General features: G+C 39.5%; 1 protein-coding gene across 1 annotated transcript; it reads left to right on the top strand.

Moving 5' to 3' along the window:
- Positions 1-3,095: 3,095 nt before the first annotated feature.
- Positions 3,096-18,090, top strand: AstC-R2 (Allatostatin C receptor 2). Its single transcript, XM_070280284.1, has 2 exons — positions 3,096-3,395; positions 15,863-18,090. The coding sequence occupies exon 2, from the start codon at positions 16,035-16,037 to the stop codon at positions 17,760-17,762; it is 1,728 nt and encodes a 575-aa protein (XP_070136385.1). The 5' UTR covers positions 3,096-3,395; positions 15,863-16,034; the 3' UTR covers positions 17,763-18,090.
- Positions 18,091-21,813: the final 3,723 nt, after the last annotated feature.

Here is a 21,813-nt window from a genome sequence, read left to right as displayed (position 1 = left end):
GGTCGAGACGAAAGGTTTAATTCAACTAAAGGGTGATTTTGTGGAGAGGTCTTGCTGCCGAGGCATATGCCGCTTGTAATTTGCATCCAACGCGTGCATGTAATTTAAAATGAATTAATGAACCGAACAAATTTGCAAAAGGAACAAGCCAGCGTAAAATAATGGCCAGAACGAGCAAGAAAGGCGAGTGCAAGTGGCGGGGGCGAGGCAGTGAGGAAACGTTTATATTTGACACATAAATTACAGGAAGGAAGTTGCATTCAACGGTCCAAGGAGGTGCCGAAAGCCAAATTTTATGTAGGGTCTTTTAATTAATTTTTGATGATTTAATAAGCATTTAAAGTTTTCGAATGGAAGGAAATATATTTATTTTATTTTAAGACCCATTAAATGTTCCAAATTTTTATTTTTGACATTAAAAACGAAAGAGTTTTGGGTTCTAATTGAGCAAAATTATGCGTGCTCCAAAAAACTTCTATAATTTATATTTTACCATTCAGTTTGCACAACTGCTGTCGAAAATAGACCGTAAACGATGTTAAGTATTTCCTTCAGATACCATTAGGCGGTCGGGTCCCATAATTGTCGGTCGGTTCACTCCTCTGGCGCGGCAGCTGACCAACATTAAAAGTTTTTACTGTCCAGCTCTAATGGCTCTAAAAAAAAGATGAGCGTCCTGAAAGAGGGACCTCGGATGCGGGGCAGCCGGCTTAGGCAAGCCGACATTTATGACAGCAGTTTCATGCTCATATGAACAATCCTTGCCAGATCTGGGTACATTTATTTTTAGACTTTTAAATTTTATGGCCTGGCATAAAATTGACGCCAAATGGCTGGGGCAGCAGGAAGAAGGATGCAGAGAAATATTAATTTGCTGGTGTGGGACTCGGGGTGGCGTATCCTTCTGGCTCAGCTCCTTTGCCACATCAATTTAATGGGCTCCAGCTAATTTGCTTTTTATTAAGAGATGCCCGAGCATTCGCCATCCAGACAGACTCAACAGCTGCAGGTCCTGTCACGCCCCTCTAGCCTCTTGCCATGCTCCTGGGATGCCGTGAGAAGGTGGGCGTGGCCGGGGTGGAGCAGCAGCAGATTGCATGTCCGTACTGCGCTCGGTGTCCTGCGGTGAAGATCCTTGCTACCTCGCCTGCCGTAGACAAACAGCAGGCACAGCATTTACAGTTCACGGTTTATTGTGCTGTAAATAATGTAAATAAACACAGGCCTCCAAAAGGATAATAGTAAAGGACTTTTCAAGATACCCTGGAAATGGTGCCACCTAGGGAAATATAAAAGACTTCGATTTCATTAAACTCAATGGACTATTGTAATACTAATATAAACTGTACTAAATATAAATAATAACCTTAAAACTTAATTTAAGAAACCTTTTTATTTGCAGAGTATCAGTGGCCTCCACTATGAAAGAATGAACTGAAAAATAAAATAAAACCGACAGCAGCAGAGGCAGCAATTCAATCCGAGTCAGTCAACAGCATTCCTCGGCTTTACCCATGCCTCTTCTGGTGTCCTTATACCATCATCCTGCATCCTTTTTTAACGCAGCATCCGCTCCTGCAGCCGTTTCCGCGTTCTGCAGTTAAAACATTTAAAACGTGTATAAATCGGGGGAATTTATGGAAGGAGCCAAAGCCAAAGTGGCTTTAAAAATTAACAACATTAATAAACTGGGTAAGCTGTTTTAAAAGGAATAATAAATATAGGCAAACAAAATGACCGCAATGGTTAATTAATTACATTAGTGGGATAAAAAAAAAAGAAACTTTCCTGAAAGGATTGCAAGTGATTGATCACCAATGCTGATTGAGTGGAAAACGGAAATCTGACAAAAGGGAAAGTTCCAGATGGTGCGAGTTATTTGGAATATTGGACTAAAGATCCTTGAGTCAGTATAATAATCTTATAATACATTATTATTGTTATCAGGGTTCTATAATTTTTTACCTTCTTTAAATCACATGTATTTTCTTGTGTTCATGAAGAGGAAGTAAAGCACGGCCATTGTTGATTTTATTTTCCGCAGTGGTATCCTTGAAGCCGTTAATGTTTAAACAGTTGGCCTGGAGCGATGAAGAGATAACGGTAACAACCGCAGGATTCGCGGCTCGGTTGCAGCAGCCAGCTTAAAGAGCGTCCTTACAACTTTTTGCGAATGTTTATCTGAATTAAATTAACGCAGAGAAACTTTACATAAAAGTACAGGATCCAGTTGCAAAAAAAATAATGAAGATTAATAAAGAAAAAATAATGAGATTTCGGGAAACATTTTCGGATTTTCTGAACCATGAAAAGCATACGTTGAAACTCGTTAATAAAATAACATACAGAAATGGCAAAAAGCAAGGCAACTCCCTCCCATCCCCTTGGAAACAGACACTAACAAAGACGTTGCCAAATGGCTAATTATAATTGTTTGTTTGGAAAATAGAATGCATGGGAAATATTTTCAGAGTGTTGACGTCACTGGACGAGAAAAGCGAAAAATCGAAAAAAATTGCATTGACACTTTCATAAATCGACGGCTGACTTATTACCAATAATTGATTTCAATTGTTATGCCCTGGCCAAGGTGCTTATTTATTTATTCTTCAACGCTCCCGCTCCCCAACAAAAATCACAACTTGTTTACAAACAAATGCGTAGTAGACATCAGAAGTCAGGGAAAACAATCACAAAAAGATGAACATGAAACGGTGGAAATAGCGGGCATTAAAAAACCATTAACATAAAAACTAATATTAAATAATATAAACAGACGGGCCAAGAAATAAACGCTATGGGGTGCCGACTCTAATGATATTATGGCAGGGCGCTGTATGCGCACATTTGGGAGGCACTGTACGCTAACAGAGCCAAGCAAACAGGTAAGCTGTTAGCCGAAACGACCTCCCACCGATAACAGTATTGGCTGGAATGTGTATTTTCGGAATCAGCTAACAGACACGAACGGCACTTCGGAGGAACAGCTGTTCGGGCGCTTTGCCTTTTGGCCACTCAATGGGCCATCTTCATCATCATCGTCGTGGTTGATGTTAGGCAGCGTATTTCTGAGCCGCTTCAGTCGTTGCCTGTCAACAGAACGCTGCGAACGTGGCCAGCTCCTCGAACCAAATCAAATAAGTGTCTGAAACAAACGCGAAATGGACTGAAGTACTTACCCCGAAAAGAAATCCATCTCCCAAGTGTTGCGTGGAAATTCAAACATTTTTCGAAAGCTCCTAAGCAAGCCACAACCAATAACCATGGGCTCTTAAATATTTAATAAGAACGAAAGAAATACCAAGAATTATCACATCAAACGAAAGTGTACTCCCTATCCCATAAAAAACCTCGAAAATCCTTCAAACTTCACCAAAAAACGCAATTTTGTCAAGGTAAATATTATTTCTGTCATATCATTCCGTAAATCTTCCTTAAAATGAACTCGCCTTCGGAACTGCTCCTGCTCAGTGCATAAACACAAATAACGGTTCCCCTAAGCCATAATACACGAATATATAAATAAAAAGAGTAAAAACAACAATAGAAATAAAACAAAAGTGTCAAATTTATGCGAAGCGGTAAAGGACGACAGCCGGAAATTTATATGGCTTATGAGTCGAGTCGAGTCGAGACGGAAGAGCTGAGTTGAGTTTAGCTGAAGGATGGAAACCTTTCCATCTGTCAGATCCTTTTACTATTTATTGTATGTGTGCGAGTGAGTGATGCTGTGTTTTAACCTCAAGGATTTTTTATTTGCCTCCACGGAATGCGCCGAAAAGCAGAGAATTGTTGAATTTGTTTTTATGTGGGTGTCAACTTGTTTGTTCTCGTAATTGTGTTGTAAACATATTTTGTATTCACATTTTGGCCCCTGTGCCAATGGGCCCTATAAATTTTGTGAATTGTCAGCCTTTTGATGGCCAAAAATAACTTTTTTGAATAATGGTAATAACCAGTTAGATAATAATTTTCCCACTTGGCTATTTCTGTTTTGTACGAGCAAGGGAAATCTTCAAAAACTTCAAAAATGTGTCAGTAATTGTCAGTTATACAAATAATGTACAAACAAGTAATGACTAACACAGAAAACTTAAATTTTTACGCCATTTCCAATTTATTAGCCAAAGCATACTTTTGAGAGCCTCTTAATATTTAAACGACACTTATTTATTCCTAAATATGTCTTTTTAATAAAAACTTCATTATTTTCATTAGGCCACTTAGCTTTCACATTGAAAAATATTTCCTTGATTACATAAAGCCCAGGCTTCCCAGTTAATTAATTCAATTTCAAGTGTCTGAGAATTTCCTTAATAAATTCCATTCATAAATTCAATCACAACTTTAATTATCCTACTCAAGCTAATCAAGCTAACTTTATTTGAGTTTAGCCCGAGCTGTAAGCTGAGAAAGAATTTATAAATTTAAGAACAAATTTTCCGCTGTCAGGGTGGCCGAAAAAATAAACGAAAAGCCCCAAAGCCAAGAATCCTACTCTTATGGAGGAAAAATGAATGGCGGAAGAATGGAGCGGCCAGGACGCTTATAAAATGTCATAAAAGTCTTTCATATGCAGTGCATTTCATAGCAATATGTGCTTCCTGAAATATTAAATTTTCCTCTTAAACTTAAGTTCTATTCAAGAAACTGGAGAAAGTTTGCTATAAACTTTTGTTCGTCACTGTACCGAGATGCATTATGTAGGTGGCTACCATATATACATATGTATGCATATTGGCAGGCTGGAGAAGCCTTATGTGCCAGAGAAATGGCTTGCCAAATTTGTCAAAAGGAGGGAAGGATGATGGAAATTTCTCCTTTCTACTGTCAAAATTCCTACTGTCGATAGTGCAACTGCAACTGCAGTGGCTGTCGTAGTGTAATGCAGCACTCTTGAGGGGCAGGTTGCCAAAATATTTCATTGCTAGTCATTGTCCCAGAAGATGGAAAGCTTCAAGTGTGTGGGGATTTTCTCTGTCTGAACAATGCAGCTGTGAGACAAGAACATAAAAAAGGAAACTAAATTAATAAAGATGAGGAGAACGCCTTCGGAGACCGCAAACTCAATGCAGATAATTAAATGTAATTACATAATGTGCTGGTAGTTGCGACCCTTCTGCTTCCATTACAGTGTCTGTGTGCTGGTCTGGGCTTGTGTGAGTAATTACGTGCTTATTGCCAACAGCAGAAACAATTACAGTTACAACAAACATGGTAGAAAACAAAGCCAGACAACCCGCAGCCACTATCTAAGCCATAAAAACATCGATAGTCGTGATTGAAATGCTCTAAAATATTTGAATGTTCTTCATTTTTTGAATAATATCACGTTTATTTTTTGAATGTGTAATTTAATTATTGATACAATTTTCCAATTCCCAAAAGTTAATAAATTTCCCTTTTAATTGTTTTGATTCCCAAATCTTTAACAATTAAATCCCTGTGCAAAAATAAGTTGATCAAAAGAGCCTCTGTGCATTTTGGTAAAAATATATATTCCACTGTTTATACATTCAAAGTAAAATCAAAAGAATACAGCTCAACGTCAATCGGAAAACGGAAATTCGTAAAAATACGAAAAGCAAATTGAGTTCATCAGAAACAGGAAAAAAGGAAAGTGTAATTAAATTGCATCCACAATTCGGCGAAATAATATAAATATATCTATGTATACTATGGCGTAATGTGCCTCTGTTATTTGATAAAAGCTTATGTCGATGACGCGGACGTTAGACGCTTGTGGGCCCCGCCTCCTTTGGGGGGGACCCGGCCCTTTTGGCTCCACGCGGCAGAGTCAATAAAATGTAATTAAATCGACATTCTTATCAGAAGCTCGCCAACAAAAACAGACACCGCACTATCACGATATCTGAGCATTAATTTTAATGAAATCTATTGACAAAATATTAGGAAAAACAGGTACCTCGTATTTCTAGTGAAAATAATATTTATTAATATTTTAAATATGAAAATAATTTTTATGATTTCTTAACAATTTAATAATCTTTTTTGAATCTGTGAGATGAACCACAGTTCTCAAATACCACTCACGTTCCAGGGTAAAAACAATATACCTATCTATGCAAATTTTCAATTGTGTTAATAGTCAAATTTTTGGCTCCTGTTCCACAATTATTTTTGTTTGGATAGTTGTTCTTATTGCTACTGTTAAACAATTGAAATAACAAATAACATTAGCACAATCCCCTGCACAAGCGTTGAGAGTGTGTTGTTAAGATAAATACAATTTCCAATTTTCTTTGTTCGTTACTGACCATTTTAAACAACCGCAAATAGCAACTTTTTGCGGTTTCAAATTCCATTGAATTTAAATCGAATTTAATAGTTGATAACCTTACTTTTAAGAGTTTATTTAGGGCCTCAAAAACAAATTCCCAAGCCAACTCAAATACGTCCAATGCAAACGAATCAATGAAAAATATTTAAAGAGGAACCAACTTTTCCTAAGCTCCTATAAATCTATTAAAAGTTTTACCATACCAGAAAAAACCCCCAAGAACTTGCCACTTCAAAAGGTTACCAGAAGCAGATAATGAGCTCAAAAATTGAGCCAAATGGGAAAAAGGAAAAGTTTGCTAAGTGAGCAGCCGCAGCTAAAATCAAATTAATTTCTCGGTGAATTCATCAATGAGGCAAATCGAATATAATTTCAAAACTAATTGCGGCAAAGAGAAGTCTACGGTAAAAAATGCAACAAAATGTGAAAACTTTCTGGGGTAAAGAGGCCTTCCAAACAGTAAAAAAAAGTTGAGAAGCTCTTTTGAAAAATGGGGTCAAGTCCTGTTTTTTATTCAAATTCCTTTCACGACCTTTTAAGTTGTTTATCGCCACTTGAATTGCCCAGCATCTATGTCGCGGTCTCATTCTACTCTTTGAGTTATAAAATTTATCAAGTGCTATCATTTGCTCTTTTTCTCAAAGGGTTTTAATTGAAATTTCTGGCAAGGACGGACCTAAAGGGTTAGGCTTCAACAAAGTCGGAACAAAAGCAGTCAAAGGGATAATGAAAAGTCACAGGCCCTTCGCGAGATAATATTATAATTTAATAAGAAATCAATTGTGGGAAATTTAATTTCGTATGTATTGGTAAGGTATGGCTTCTTTTTCAATTTCCTTAAGGGAAAAGAATTTCCTTTAATTTGGTAACTGGCATCAATCAGTTGAAGTGTCGGGAACGAGCCTCAGTGGGTGAGCACCTCAATTACATTTTGCAATTACCCGAGAATTGGCAACCAACCCGACCAGCCCCTCAGAGAAACCTCTTTACTCACTCACAGCAAATGAAAATATCCTCTTGACAGACCTTCCAATCTTTTTCCCTCTTTTTTTTTTTGGTTCGAGGCTTCTCCAGTGTTTTTCGGTGTTCACTTCCAGTTGGTTCCGCTGCCGCTTTTGCTGCCCATTGCATAATTCAGACGAGTCCATCTTGTCCTTCTGGGAGGGGCACTGGTAGGTGGGTACGTGGGTGGTTGAGTGGCAAAATACTGATTCGTACTCACATGTCAGTTCATCAAGCCGAGTTCAGTTCATATATGCGATGGCCGGCCACTCTTATTTCTCGACTCTATCTGTCTTTCGCCTCATGTGTGGGCGTGGCTATGCATTTTTGAGGTAGCATCATTACCTTTAACCCTCTCCCTTCAACTGCCGTTGAAGATTTAAATTTTCTACATCTAGGATCCCCCATTAAAGCCCCCAAATGTTGGCATTAGCTGCATTACTGGCCCTGTCATTTCAATTAGAGCAGCGCCACAACACTACACTGAAAATGGAAATTAAAACCTATAAAGGGAACTTTTTAATAAAATAAGAAAGGCAGTAGTTTGGTATGCACACAATTACTTAGTAATATATTTAAAATATAATATATTCCTTAATTTTATAGGATTTCCGCTCAGTGCTCGAGTTTGTGGCAACATCTGCCACGTCATCGTGTCAGGACAGACGGCCTTGCTCCATGGAAATGTTGGGCCAAATTGTGGCCAAAACACAACAGACCAATTCGGTTGCCTGTTCTGTCGGCAGGGCTTAGAATAGATGGCCTATGTTTGCATAATATATGCAACAATTTTGTAAAGTAAATCAGTGGCGACACTTTTATGCAAATAGCTAATAATGAAAACTGTCAAATAAGTTTAAAGTGTATGAACTAAACGACTCAAAATCATTATAATTAATTTTCATTTGCAAGTTTATTAATTTCAATGGCCATTAAGTGTCTCAGCCTAATTTATCGCAAGTTTACAAAGTTAGGTGATGATAAGAATAATAGATGTTAGCAAACAAAATTTGTTAGCAAAAAATTATCACTTCAGCCATAAATTTTCAAAATTCAATAAGAAATTCCCGAAAATTGTAATCGATGTTCATGGGTGAAAGTGATTTACTTTGACACTTGGCCTGTGGGCACTTTCTCCAACACAAAACAAAAAAAAGCAAAAACCCACCTACACGGTCCATTCAACCGATGGAAAACTTCAAAGTGCAACAAGTGTTCGGACGCAGCAAAATTTATCGATGGCGAAACTTGCGCTCCAAGTGAATTACGACAAGTTTTTCCCTGAGGGAGAAATACTTGTGACTCCGCTTTCCCAGCCCAGCTATCTTTGCCGGCTTTTCTGGACGACACCCAAAGGGAAGATAAATGTCCGAAAGTTGTCGACTCTACGTCCTTCCAGCGGCCATAGGTGGGTCCTTGAGTGGAGTCTTCAAAGGAGAAGGCCACTGGAGTAGGTGGACTGTAGAGGCAAAGAGAGTGGCAGAAAAATTTAATTGTGCAGTCGTGTGACTAATTGAAAACTTTCAGCCTGAATGGCGAAAATAGAGGAAAGTTCCTAGACGGCAAAACATTGAGAAATTGCTGATGAAACTTTGATTGTCTTGTTTTCCTTGCTTCAGCTGCTTGGCCATAAGAAACTTCGTTGACATGAAAACAGAGGAAAGCTTTCGAAAAAATATCAAGCAATTTAATGGGATTAATTATTTTGTGCTCAAGTACTCACCCTTAAAAATCCTAAAATAAAAACAAACCCCTATTCTTTGAACGTTAAATGGAAAATATACATATGCTATCCATCCCAAACTACAGATAAAGTCAAGACTATTATTATTTTTGTATCCCTCAAATGACACTTTTGAATTTCTAACTTTATTAATCCCATCAACGGAAAAATCATTTAGCGTGTTTTATGACCAGAGAAGTTTATGGACTCTTCTTACCCGGAAGTTTCTGTATTCATTTGGAATATTTAAAGGCACAGTCATCATTTTTATGGGCTCATGTTTCACTTAGCCAACATTCGGACGGTTATTTCTGTGGCCATAAATTTCATGCCGGCTTACTTAGGCAGTGTCATGTCCGAAAAGGCCATATTTTGCGTGTGTTTGTAGTCGAACAATTTCAATGATCTGCATATCGGGATATAGTTTGTTCCCCCTTCTCCAGTTTTCTTCCCTTTTTATTCCATATAATGTCCTGTTTCTGTGCCGCTGCTTTTTACGATGTTGACCTCCATTTTAGCTTGTTTATATGTTTTGTAGCGATACGATTTATGCGGACAGTGTCCGTTTATCGCACCATCACGTCCTGGCAACAGGGAACTGTTCAACTTCAAGGAATACGACAAAATTTTGGAGGGGACAAGTCCATAAATTTATGTCAAACAATCCTTTGGCATACTTATTTTTATTACAAGTCGAAGCCCGATGATAGGGACAAAAATGAGAGGATGTTGTCGGGTTGGGTGGCGGCACGTGGGCGTGGTTATGTGTACAACTTGCAACTTTGTCAAATTCCATCGGCATTTTACGTCCATTCCAACGTACATATTTTCCATTTTATTGTTCAGTCATTCTCCACATTTGCATCTTAGTTACAATGCTTTTTCTTAATACTCTTTCCTGAGGGAATATGGGGAATATGTATAGGGTTTAAATTTAAGTTTTATTAAACAAGATTCCTTATCAATTAAAAACTCTTATAAAAATTTGTTTGTATTTAAAAATATAAAAACCGCCGCCTAAGACCTCTTATACATTATTTTCTTTTCTGTTTTGCTGAACTTGAAATTCACTTTACTTTTATGCTGACTGTAAAGTGATATGTTTGTGGTGCGATTTAAACAGTCATTTCTATGGAAATTTCGTATCTTTTGAATCTTTAAGAATAAAATGGCAAACGAAAATACTTTTAAAGAGAGCAGTGGCCCCTTGTTTATTATAATTTAATTTCCCCACCTTTATTTTCGTTTGTGCTTTCCTTTCGGCTTGCTTACGTACACTCGCACATAAATTAAAAATCATTTCACTTATCTTACACTCGTTTTCTTTGCATACTTTTTTGGGCACAATGGCTGCAAATGATACCGTGACATAATTCTTCTCACGCACGAGCCGTAAGCCATTACTTGGATGAATATGAAAATGAAAGCAGAGCAAATAACCCTGGGCACTGGATAAAAGCACACACTAAGCTGTGTGGGTTAATATTTTTAAATTCAGCACGCGCTTTTCTGTAGGTTTTAGCGTCTTCAATGGCCCATGATTTCCATAGTTTCTAACCTCGTCTAGACACTGATTTGAGTTGATGCCGTCGTTGTTGTTGGTTGTCGGTTGTATCACGACTAAAATTAATTTATTGTTTAAATGGTAAGTGTAGTGGGAGCGGAAGGGGGCGACGACAAGCGCTAAGGGCGTGACACTGCGTTGACGCTGACATTAAATGTTTCTGATGGCGCGCGTGGCTCGTTTTCTTTCCATTTTAAATGCTTTATGAAAATTCATAGACTTGAAGGTAAATAAAAAACGCCCCAGCTGGAAATTCAGCTTCATAATCGATGAACTTTTTTGTTGTTTGTGGCGTCGGACCAAGGAACATAAATCAAGTTACAGAGATAACAAAAATTGCTCGCTCACCTCTGATACGCATCCTGAAAAAAATTTAAATTTTTTATAGGCCCAAGCCTGAAATCGACTTTTAAGCGTAGAGTACAAATTTTGTTTTTATTTATTTTTGGTTGGTTTTTTTGCCGTTCTATCCTTGTTTTTGATACAAAAGTTACACATATCCCCACACAAGCACACACGCACACCTGTGACTCCTCGCTTTTTTTTGGGAAAGTTCCCAGGTACGAGACTTGATGCTCCCCAAAAACAAAGCTAACAAAGCGTATCTTCCATGTAGGCGTTTTTATTGCTCTTTAGCATTTTCTTTGTTTTCAGTCGCTTTATTTTGGTTTCGCTGAAAAATTCATGAAATTGGTAAACGGTTTCCTTTTGTACTCGTTGCTGTCATCTTTGTTTAACAGTTCTGTTTACATATAAATAATAAATTATAAAATTTCAATATCCCTCTCTGGAGAGTGCCGAGAGTGTCTCCTAATAATGAATTATACATCTAAGTTACACAAGGCTAAACGACGCGGAAATTGCCCAAAGGATATTTATTAATTTTACTATTATGGATGCCTAAACTATAGTTAATTTATAAACACCTAAAAGGTCACTTAAAAAACTATAAATTTAAGGACAAGCCTTGGAAGAATGAAGTTGATATTTAAGGAAACGAAGTAACCTAACAAAAAAAATATATTTTTCCTTGACTAAGTAGAAGATTGATTTAAGTTTGTATTTTTTTATTTTGCGCTGAGATTTGCATAACAAAGATTTTGGGGGCTGTTGTGGGATAAGCCTCCAGGATAATCCCCAGGACCTTCGGGTGCTCTCAGGACCCCAGCGATTCTTTATGTATTCCTGCCGGTCCAGGTCTATCCACTGAGGCTTATTTATGCGCGCATGCCGGCGTTAAATTGGATAATGGAAATTGGATTCTAGCCGAGGTTTCCTGGCCTAAACGCGGCTAAAACTGAAACTGAACTTTCTCCGGCCGAGCCGATGGCACTTGACTTGATTACGAGCCCACAAGGGCAAGGACAGCGTCGACACGTGTGCCACGACACCTGTTGAGGTGGGAATCTAGGGGGAAATACGAGCATCGGGGTCTGGGAGCCATCTGCTGCTGCTCGCTAACATCGCCCTATTAATATTAATGAGCATAAAGGTTGTGGGCGGTGCCCCGAATGGCAACCGGAAAAGCAAACTTCCCATCCCGTCTCGTCCTGTCCTGGCCGCCAAAAGTCGCCCGAAAACGACCTTACCTCATCGATGATTACCGAAGCGTCATTGACGATGTGCGAAAATAAATATTTAATTATTTATAAATCATGACCAGGCGACACTGCATTCCGGGCCAAAACATGAGCGGACGAACGTTTTTGGCCGGAATCTAGTAGATTCCGGGGCGAGAGTATAAATACATAAATTATGGCAACATATTTTGCCAACCACCAGTTAGGTGCAAATCATCTACCCGCCAGCCAGAGGGTGAAACAATGTGATCAAAATGTGTGAAAGGAAACAATGTGGTTGGAAATTATCGTGGTGAAAAGATTGGGAAATCAAGGTGTTTTCATTGAAACTGTAATAGAATATATTATCAAAATATGTTACATTTTGCGTAGAGACTCCACTTTATTTATCATTTAAATATCCCAGACCAATCAGATTAATTTCTACTTCATTCCGGGAATATAAATAAACGCTAATTAAGCGTTCAGTTAGCTAAAAGCTATTAAAACCGATTACCAATTAGCTTTGGTGTTCATGAAATCACTTCCACTATAAATCCGCTTCTTGATTGCATTCAGCTTTCAGCTCTTAATCACATCGAGCCGTGAAATTCAATCTAGATAGAAGCTTATCGAACCCATTACCCAGCCAATCGACCTAATTCATCCATATGCAAATGAAAAATGAATTTGAGATTTCCAAACAACCCACAAGGGGCTATAAATAGAGTGCATCGGGTGTCGGGGTGTGCAAGTGTATGCAATTTTTTTTGTTTTTCGGTTGCATTTACCAATTAATTTGGTTGACATAAGCCGATTTTGTGTTTATTTTCGGTTCAAGTGTTGCACAACAGATCGAATATAATTTTTAATTAAGCAAATTGCTTCCATATCAGAAAGTTATACCTAAAAGTGAATATTTATAAGTGGGGGATAGCTGTGGGGTTGGATGGGTTGGTGTGCGGGTGGTTTTGTTTTCCGAAAGTTATAAAACTAAACGTTGGGGCTTAGAAAACAAATCAACCATGCCACATGCTGGATATCTTGAAGATGAGGACTAGAACTCAGCCATGCACTTTGCCAAACAGGTGAAAATTTATGCCACACAAAAAAGAGAACAAAGGTGAGCAGAGACAGAGATAGCAACAAGACACGCAGCTAGAGATAGAAACGGAGTGGAGATGTCTATGGAGGGGAAACTCTATGCATGACAATGACTTTGGCCAATGAGTAAGAAAGATAACAGGCAAAAGTTTACTCGCCGTGCTCAGGTGGAACAAAGGCGCCGAAAACAAAAGGTATTTTTCACGCGAAAAGAAATTCCATAAAATTACGTTAGGTTCTTCAATTCAGTTTTCTTTGAATTTAGAAAGTTTGGCTAAGCAGCATGAAATTTAAATAAGAATGCAAATTGACTAGATCCTGGCAATCAGATTTACTTAAGGTGAACTTTTAAAGGTTAAGAGGTTGTGTTTTCGGTGCCGGTGATTAATTTTCTATTTGCGGTGCCCACTTAGGTATGCTACAATTTTGAAGAATCTTGAAGGAAAACCAGGGTATGTATTTAAAAACTCATTAAAATGTTCGTCTTGAAACTTTGAGATTCATAATTTCTAATTAAGGTTTTCAAACTTTTGTTCCAATTTATTTATTATTAAGCTTTGGAACTTATTGGGGAGGTCTCCTGATAATTTAATAAAAAAAACTCATATGGTTGCACCTTGCACTTTGGCTAATCAAAACCTTTGAGTTATTACACCCATGAAAGAATTCAGGAAGGCAATTATATTTTCATCAGTCACTTGGCTATAAAGCATCCTTCCATTCGCTGCCAAACTCCGCTCCTCGACCCGGATCCGTTGAATGGCCCAAAAACACATATCTTCCGCTCCACTGGTCAGATCAATCGGTAGTCAAGCGTTTTATGGCCTTTGTGTGCGGAGTTGGCAACGGGAGGAATATGGTGCAAAAGTGGGTGGTGCCATCATCGTCAATGGCAACATGTTTAGCAAATTGATTGCTAACCATGTTTATCCCAGCCAGAAGCTAACTGACAAACGAACGATGGGAACAGCCAACGGGACTTGGATATCGACAGGACATGGGTGGGTAGTCAGGCACACTCCTCTCCTTTTGACCAAGGCGTAATTATCGAGATATCTGTCTGACTAATCAAGGTGTAGAGCTGACAAGCCAGTACACACTGAGAGATACTCGACGAGGAAACCAAACGCCATTTACTGATATTGAATCATAGTTTTTGCTCTGTGTAGCAATTATGATGTACCCGCATCAAAGCAGCTGCATTCAATCTAATTAAGGGGTTAAAGGACAAGGGCAGAACAAGGCCCCCAACCCGATCGGGTCGAAAAGTCGTTAGACACAGCTGCTGTTGACTCACTTAGTTCCACCGCGGAAGCAACGCGCTCATAAATTCCGTGGCAATTCACGCAGTTTATCTAACTAGGATTACGCCAATTAATTAATCAGAGGAAATTCTATCTGTCTCGGCTTGGCTTTCGCCGGTTGTGGGTGGAGTGGGAGGTTGGACAGAGGATACTCGCCACAGGCTATTTTCTTTCTTACTTGGCCTTGACTTGTTGTTTTCTTGTCGGTTTTCCGCCAACGGAAAAGTTGGCTTCACTTCTTATTGGCCCGTTGTTTGCCGTTGTCTGCTAAAGTTTCCGCCTGGCTACTGACCGAGAAGTTTTCGGCCTTCACTGGGTTTTCTCACAATATATATAAGTATACATACATATATGCTTTGCGGCTTGGCTTCGGGCCTCAAAGTTTTCTCTTTGCGAGTCTATATGGACAAGGTTAGCCGAAATAGCTTGGGGATCTTAAGAAACCCACAAACAAATTGTTTATTAATTATGATATAAAGTTTGTCAAGGAAAGTACGTTTAAATGGCAATATGTTTCTCTTATAAAAAGGCTTGATAAAAATATGTTGAGTTTTGATAAATATTTGATTTTTTTCCATAGAAGTGCCATCATGTCCAGATCTTGTTTCAATTTCTATTTAATTATATTTCTGGTCTTGGCAGATGCAATAAATTCAGTTTTTATATATATAGTATTATGCTGGTTTTTTTTTATTGTTTTTCAGGTTATGGGAAAGTTAATTGCTTGTAGTTGTTGCTGCTGTTGTCATGTATTCCGTTATTGTTTTCCTTTTTTCCGCCGGCTTTCCTTTTAGCCATTGCCTTTCATTTTTCACCCGCCAGATAGAGAATCATTTTTTTCGCACGCCATGGTGTGAGAAGAAGGCAAACAAGCAAACGAGCAGAATTTCATATAGTTGATTGCATTGTCTGCTGGAAGATGTTCAGATCCTGCAGCCGGAGAGGGCGTACGGCTCGAAGGACTCAGTGGCGGAGGCAGAAGGAGCCTGCAAAGGGCGCGAATAGTTGCTGATAGCATGCGCTCAATATTGTCAGTAAATAATACGCGCGCTTGTTAGAGCCAGCTGCCCTCGGACTGAATGTGCACTGTTAAAAAAAAGTACATTTTCCAAAAGTATACAGTTTTTTAGCCTCTTACGAAAGGCTTAAGGTATAAGTAACAAGTGAGTAACTATAAGTAGGGAAGAGTAAAGTATACCAAGTCATACACCTTTCTTTCAGTGCTCTACCCTTGGCTAATAATAGTGCTGCTGAAAGCTTTTTTTCCACTAACTAATCTCGCATTTCATTTTTGCAATTTTGCAGACCACATCCCACAACATGTGACGTCACGGGCGAGAGGTATGGAAAGCATATCAAAATATTTGCCATTTAGCTGGGTCAGGCATCATCGTCAAATAGGCTGCCGCCGACCACCGATTGGAAATTAGCTGGAACCGTAGGACAAAGAAATCTGGGACTGGGACTGGGTGGCCGAATGGTCAACATGAAAGGACATTCGAGCCCAAATGAGCCAGCTGCTAACCGCAGCAACAGCAACAGCAGAAGCAGCAGCAGCAGCAATATCAACAGCAACAACAATGGCAGCAACAGTAACAGAAACAACTACAAAACCAGCAACATGGCGACCGTGAACAGTGTCCATTCTGGCATTCTGTTATTTGTGCTGACAGCGCTGACACTAACGAGCTTAATAACGCCCACAGAGCAGCTGACAGTGGCGCCAAATGGGAGCAGCAGTCCCATGCAGCAACTGCAACACCAGCAACAACAATTGCAGCTTGAGCCAGTGGAATTCGCCTCAGTGGCTGGCATTGCCTCGGACCAGAATGGTACCATTCTGCCCACCAGCAGTCCACACCAATTGCAGCCTCCGGTTCGAGGGAACGGCAGTCAGCAGTATATGGACTACGAGGACGACGAGGATGCCGTGGACTGCGGCTACAGCAACAACTTCATACTGAAGCTCATCTCCATGATACTGTACGCTCTGGTCTGCATAATCGGCCTCTTCGGCAACACCCTGGTCATCTACGTAGTTCTGCGCTTCTCCAAGATGCAGACAGTCACGAACATATACATCCTCAACCTGGCCATTGCCGACGAGTGCTTCCTGATTGGAATACCCTTCCTGCTGTACACGATGCAGGTGGGGAACTGGTCGTTCGGAGACTACATGTGCAAGGCCTACATGGTGAGCACCTCGATCACCTCGTTTACCTCCTCGATCTTTCTGCTGATCATGTCCGCGGATCGCTACATAGCCGTGTGCCATCCGATATCCTCGCCCCGCTACCGAACTCCTTTTGTCTCCAAGCTGGTATCAGCCTTTGCCTGGATGACCTCTGTGCTGCTGATGCTGCCGGTTATCCTGTTTGCCAGTACAGTGGCATCGCAAAACGGCAATGTGTCCTGCAACATCGAGTGGCCCGACACCCAGAACTCGCACTCGGACTCTACTTTCATACTGTACTCCCTGGTCTTGGGCTTTGCCACTCCGCTGACTTTCATTCTTGTGTTCTACTGCCTGGTGATCCGGAAACTCCACACGGTGGGTCCCAAGCACAAGAGCAAGGAGAAGAAGCGATCGCACAGGAAGGTCACCAAGTTGGTTCTCACCGTTATCACGGTGTACATAATGTGCTGGCTGCCCCACTGGATCTCCCAGGTGGCGCTGATCAGCTCCACGCCCAAGCAGTGTGGCGCTTCTCGGCTGGAGCTGGCTGTGTTCCTGGCCTGCGGCTGCCTCAGCTACTCCAACTCGGCCATGAACCCCATTCTGTACGCCTTCCTGAGCGACAACTTCAAGAAGAGCTTCATGAAGGCCTGCACCTGTGCGGCCCGCAAGGACGTCAATGCCCAGCTCCAGTTGGAGAACAGCTTCTTTCCCAAGTTCGGCAAGGGTCGGCAGTCGGAGAGGTTGATAGGTGGTGGAGGTGGCGGTAACGGTGGTGGTGCCAAGGGTGGCGCCCAGCGTGGCTCCTTGGCCAAAAAGAAGACTCTGGTGGCTGCGAGAAACAATAATGCTCCGATGACCACCACCACAACCACGACAACGACGACCACCACCGCAGGAACGGATCTCCCTGCGACCTGCATCCAGCCGGCGGCAGTGCTTCAGGATCCGGCTAATCCCGTCGCCCTGCTGGTGGTCAATGCGGAGACCAACAACTGTAAGCCTCCGGTCCTTCACACGGACTTATAAGAGCGGGCTCCGGCGATGCCGCTGGAAACGGTGGTGTTCATAGCCCGTAGATGAGTCAGGGCGGACCTGGAGCTGGAGCTGGACATGCTACTGGATCGACAGCTACTAAGGCAGCCCGAGTGTCTTCTGTAGTCTGTTGCTAAATGATATTTTTTACGACAAAAAAAAAATGCGAAAACGGAGCAGAATAACAATTGAATCTCAACTTGATAGAGAGAGAAATTATTCAAGTTTTTATTTAAAAATTAGTTCCAATAGACATACAAAATAAAAATTAATTCAAAGTTATAGAGACTCTTAAAAATGTATTAATATGTTTAATTTTTTATAAATATATAATAGAAAGATAATATACATTTATTTTTAAATCTGGATGAACTAAACAAAAGGTCTTGGATTTTCCAAAGATAAATAACATTAAATAGATATTTATTTAGTATTTATTTATTTATAATAAATTGTTGTTCATATTTTCGTTGCCTAATAATTTATTAAAAAACTAAGCTAAGAAAAAATAAAATATCATACCGTTTTCGCATTCATAAAATAATCAATTAAGTCATCGGATAAGTTTTTCATGTCATCAAGTGTGCATAATTAAATGGTCGTTTTCCAATTTATATACTCCGCTAGATGGTAAGCTTGAGAATCTTTTAAAGTTGCACAGTTTTAGGATAAGTTGGTGTAGCTGGTTGTGGAGCAGTTTAAAATAGACAAGTTAAATGGGGGGCCCTTGGGCTGGTAGCAAAGTAAGCCAAAGATTTAATCTTAAAGTTCATCGAAAGACTTTAAAGAGCAGCAAATGAAATATCGTTTAATCAAAGACTACCGAAAAAGAGCCAAAAACTTAATGACGAGATATTACCATAGCCGAGACCGAAAAATTCCAAATAGGCAAATGATTCCATTGGAAATAAAACGAACAAAGTATTCACAAAGTAAACGAAACTCTAAAAATCGAATTAAATCGCAATGTGATTGTAAAAAAGTAAAATATAAAGGGTAAATGGGATAATTTGCATAACAATTCATAACAATAATCCCAATTGAAGCTTAATTAACCGTGTATGTGTATTTAATTTACATTGAGGAATTCGGTTTTTTGCACAAATCTGCAGCCATTAACTCAATTGTGCATTTACAGATAATAAACGACCCGAATGAATGCTAATCAAGTATTATAAATTTACTTAAATCGTTGCCATAAATATTAAATAGTGCGGAATAGTTAAGCAGCCAGGCGGGAATTACAATTACAATTACAATAACAATAGATCCTTGACGATTGTACAATGGATTCACAAACTAATATCAGAATTTATCATTGACATGAAAATTGTAAACAATAGCGGAAAGCAACTTTGTCGAATGTTTGTGAAAAGTAAACAATTCTTGATACTAATACTAGGCTTATCGGTACTTGTAATAAATTATTATATATTTATAGGTATTAATTGTCCAAGAAATACAGGAAATTGTGAGAAAAACAAAACCGGAGATATGTGTAAAATTTTTCAATTTTAAGTGTAACTTGATTGAAAGCAAAACAAATTGAAATGTTTGCTGTAAATGTTTGTTTGTAAGTGAATTTAAGTGCTTCAAAATGGATACAAAATAAACAATATTTTAAATGAATTCAAAAAACAGAAAGCATCTTTTTCGCTTCGTTAAAAAATGTATGAAACGTAAGTGTTTGTTTATTGCCATGGGAAACTCCATTGTTTATTTTGATTTTATCATGTCTCGACCCACTTCAATATTGCTTGCCAGGTCGTGTGTAAAAGATACAAATACATAAAGAGATGGCGAAAGGTTTCCATCTCAAATCGAAACAAATAAGCAATTGGGGCATGAGGAGGAAATCAAACAACAGGAAAATTGTCAGCATGAAAACGAAAACAAAAAACATTTTTCATGCTTCGTCTAATGTGCGAACATTTTTTTCGTTGAGTAGAAAACAATATAAAATAAACTTAAATCGAGACAAGAAACAGAGATGCAAGAAATGGCAAAAGAAAATTTAATGAAAAAGTCCAGAGCATCTAATGAAAGCTGCACAAAAACCCAAATGAAGGAAACGGAAAATCTTTAGCTGACAGGCGAGGAAATTGCACTGGCACTAGCACAGCCACTGGGAAAAAAACTGCCCAAAGGACAATGACTCTACGAGCAGATGGCCAATTACAAGAGCAAACCAATCCTGGAAGACATCGAGTGAGGCAAGAGTTTTCCACTGCCTTCCAATGCATTCTCGCTTTTACTTGATGCACTTGCTGAAGGTCATGTACTCGAACATAGGTGGCATATTGATTGCTCCCAAGGACTTCATTAGCAGGCAGACCAGGATCTGGAGCGGGGAATTATGGTTGGCCCTCCTGCATTCTGATGTTCCTGGCCAGATGCCATATGCCATCTTCGATGTCCATCTGCCCGGCAACTTGGATAGTTTTAATGGAAAATTGCAGACTGACTGATGCAAATCCCCTCCTTGCACTCGACACTCGGCACCCGGCCCTCAAGCTGCAAGTTGAAGTTTAAGGTCAGGCGAGAGCTGAAAAAGCACTTACTATGGAGCAGACAGACAGGCAACCTATTGCCATATTGATGGAGAATACTCGGTTGTCAGTTGAATTATGAAAACAGTTTTCCACCCAGCGTTTTCAAAAGGCGTTCTGTACATTTTCCAACTCAGTCGCAGATGAATTTGCGTAGAGTACACGACTTCAAAGCATTGCCCCTAAATCGTGCATATTTTGACCTAATTTATTTGCGGCTATATACGAAATCAAATTAATGCTTCACACTTAATAAATCGGACACTGAAAATGAACAGATAAAAAGGCATCCAGCTGAGCCCGATACAATTTGCCTACAAAACTAAAAATACAGGCGATCCGCTTTATAAATACATTAGCACCTCAATCAGTCGAATAATGACGTTGGCCAAACAAATACAGCCCAGCCAGGTATTTGAAATGAAATCCAAATGGAAAGCGTTTTTAAAAAGACCGAAAATATGTTGCCAGGTGGATTGTGCCAGATGCAAAAATAATATAACTTAACGGCGAAAAAAATAAACATTAAATGGGAATTTAAGAGAGCAATAAATTGAAAATGTGTTCATGAACATTCAGAGTACTTTCTGGTGGTTTGTGGTGAGGAAAAAAAATAGATTGTGGTTTTGAAATAGAAGGAATAATATTACTCTGCACAGTATGGAAAATCAGGCTCATCGATAAAGCAAACATTTAATTTAAATTCCTGGAAAGACACCCAAATCATTAGGGCCAACCACAAAAGAAGTTGAGTAACTTTGGGCTATCCATAATTTCCCCACTGACACTTGCAGGTTTTCAAGTGGGGCGGAAGTGGGCGTGTAAGCCTTTTTCCTACTCAAAAGCCAACCACCAAGGAAATTGCGCAAATTTTGCCACCAAATTGAAAAGTTCTTGAGCTCTTCCCCACCGCCTTCCTGCCTTCCGCTCCATTTGGTAGTGGCTTCGTTCTCGGTTTATGTTTTATGATTTTTCCCCTTTTGTTGCTGTTGCCTGATGATTGCCACGATTCCGATACTTGGCTGAGCAAATTGAAAGTTTTCCGCAATTTTTGTTTTGCGGCCACTCGAGCGTTTGGCATTCTTGCGCACTTAAAACTATTTTGAAATAGCCCTGCCATTTCGTGGCATTTGCAAATTGCTGCAAAGTCCCAAAGTCGTTGAGACGGACTACAAACTGTGAAGGAGCAGCTTTTCGGTTCTACTGGTAATTGGGACACAAAATGCACTTCCATCTGGCTTCGATTTAAGGCCAGAACGTGGTAATCTTCAATGACTCGGAAACAAATTTGATAAGCCCCTGTTGGGCCGAGAAACAAATTCGGGTGCTGGGGGGCATGTCAAGGAGATGAAGAAGCTGCCCCCGAATGATTGATGATTTAGTCACCCACCGAAAAAGTATTAACAACCAAGGTTACAACAAAATATAACATTTCTTGAGGAAATGTTTGAACAACTTTGAATGCTCTTTCTATTTTATTAACCAGTTTTTTGCTA

This window comes from Drosophila bipectinata, chromosome 3L (assembly GCF_030179905.1).
Source record: "Drosophila bipectinata strain 14024-0381.07 chromosome 3L, DbipHiC1v2, whole genome shotgun sequence".
Taxonomy (NCBI): domain Eukaryota; kingdom Metazoa; phylum Arthropoda; class Insecta; order Diptera; family Drosophilidae; genus Drosophila; species Drosophila bipectinata.
This window is presented reverse-complemented; position numbering and strand designations above follow the sequence as displayed.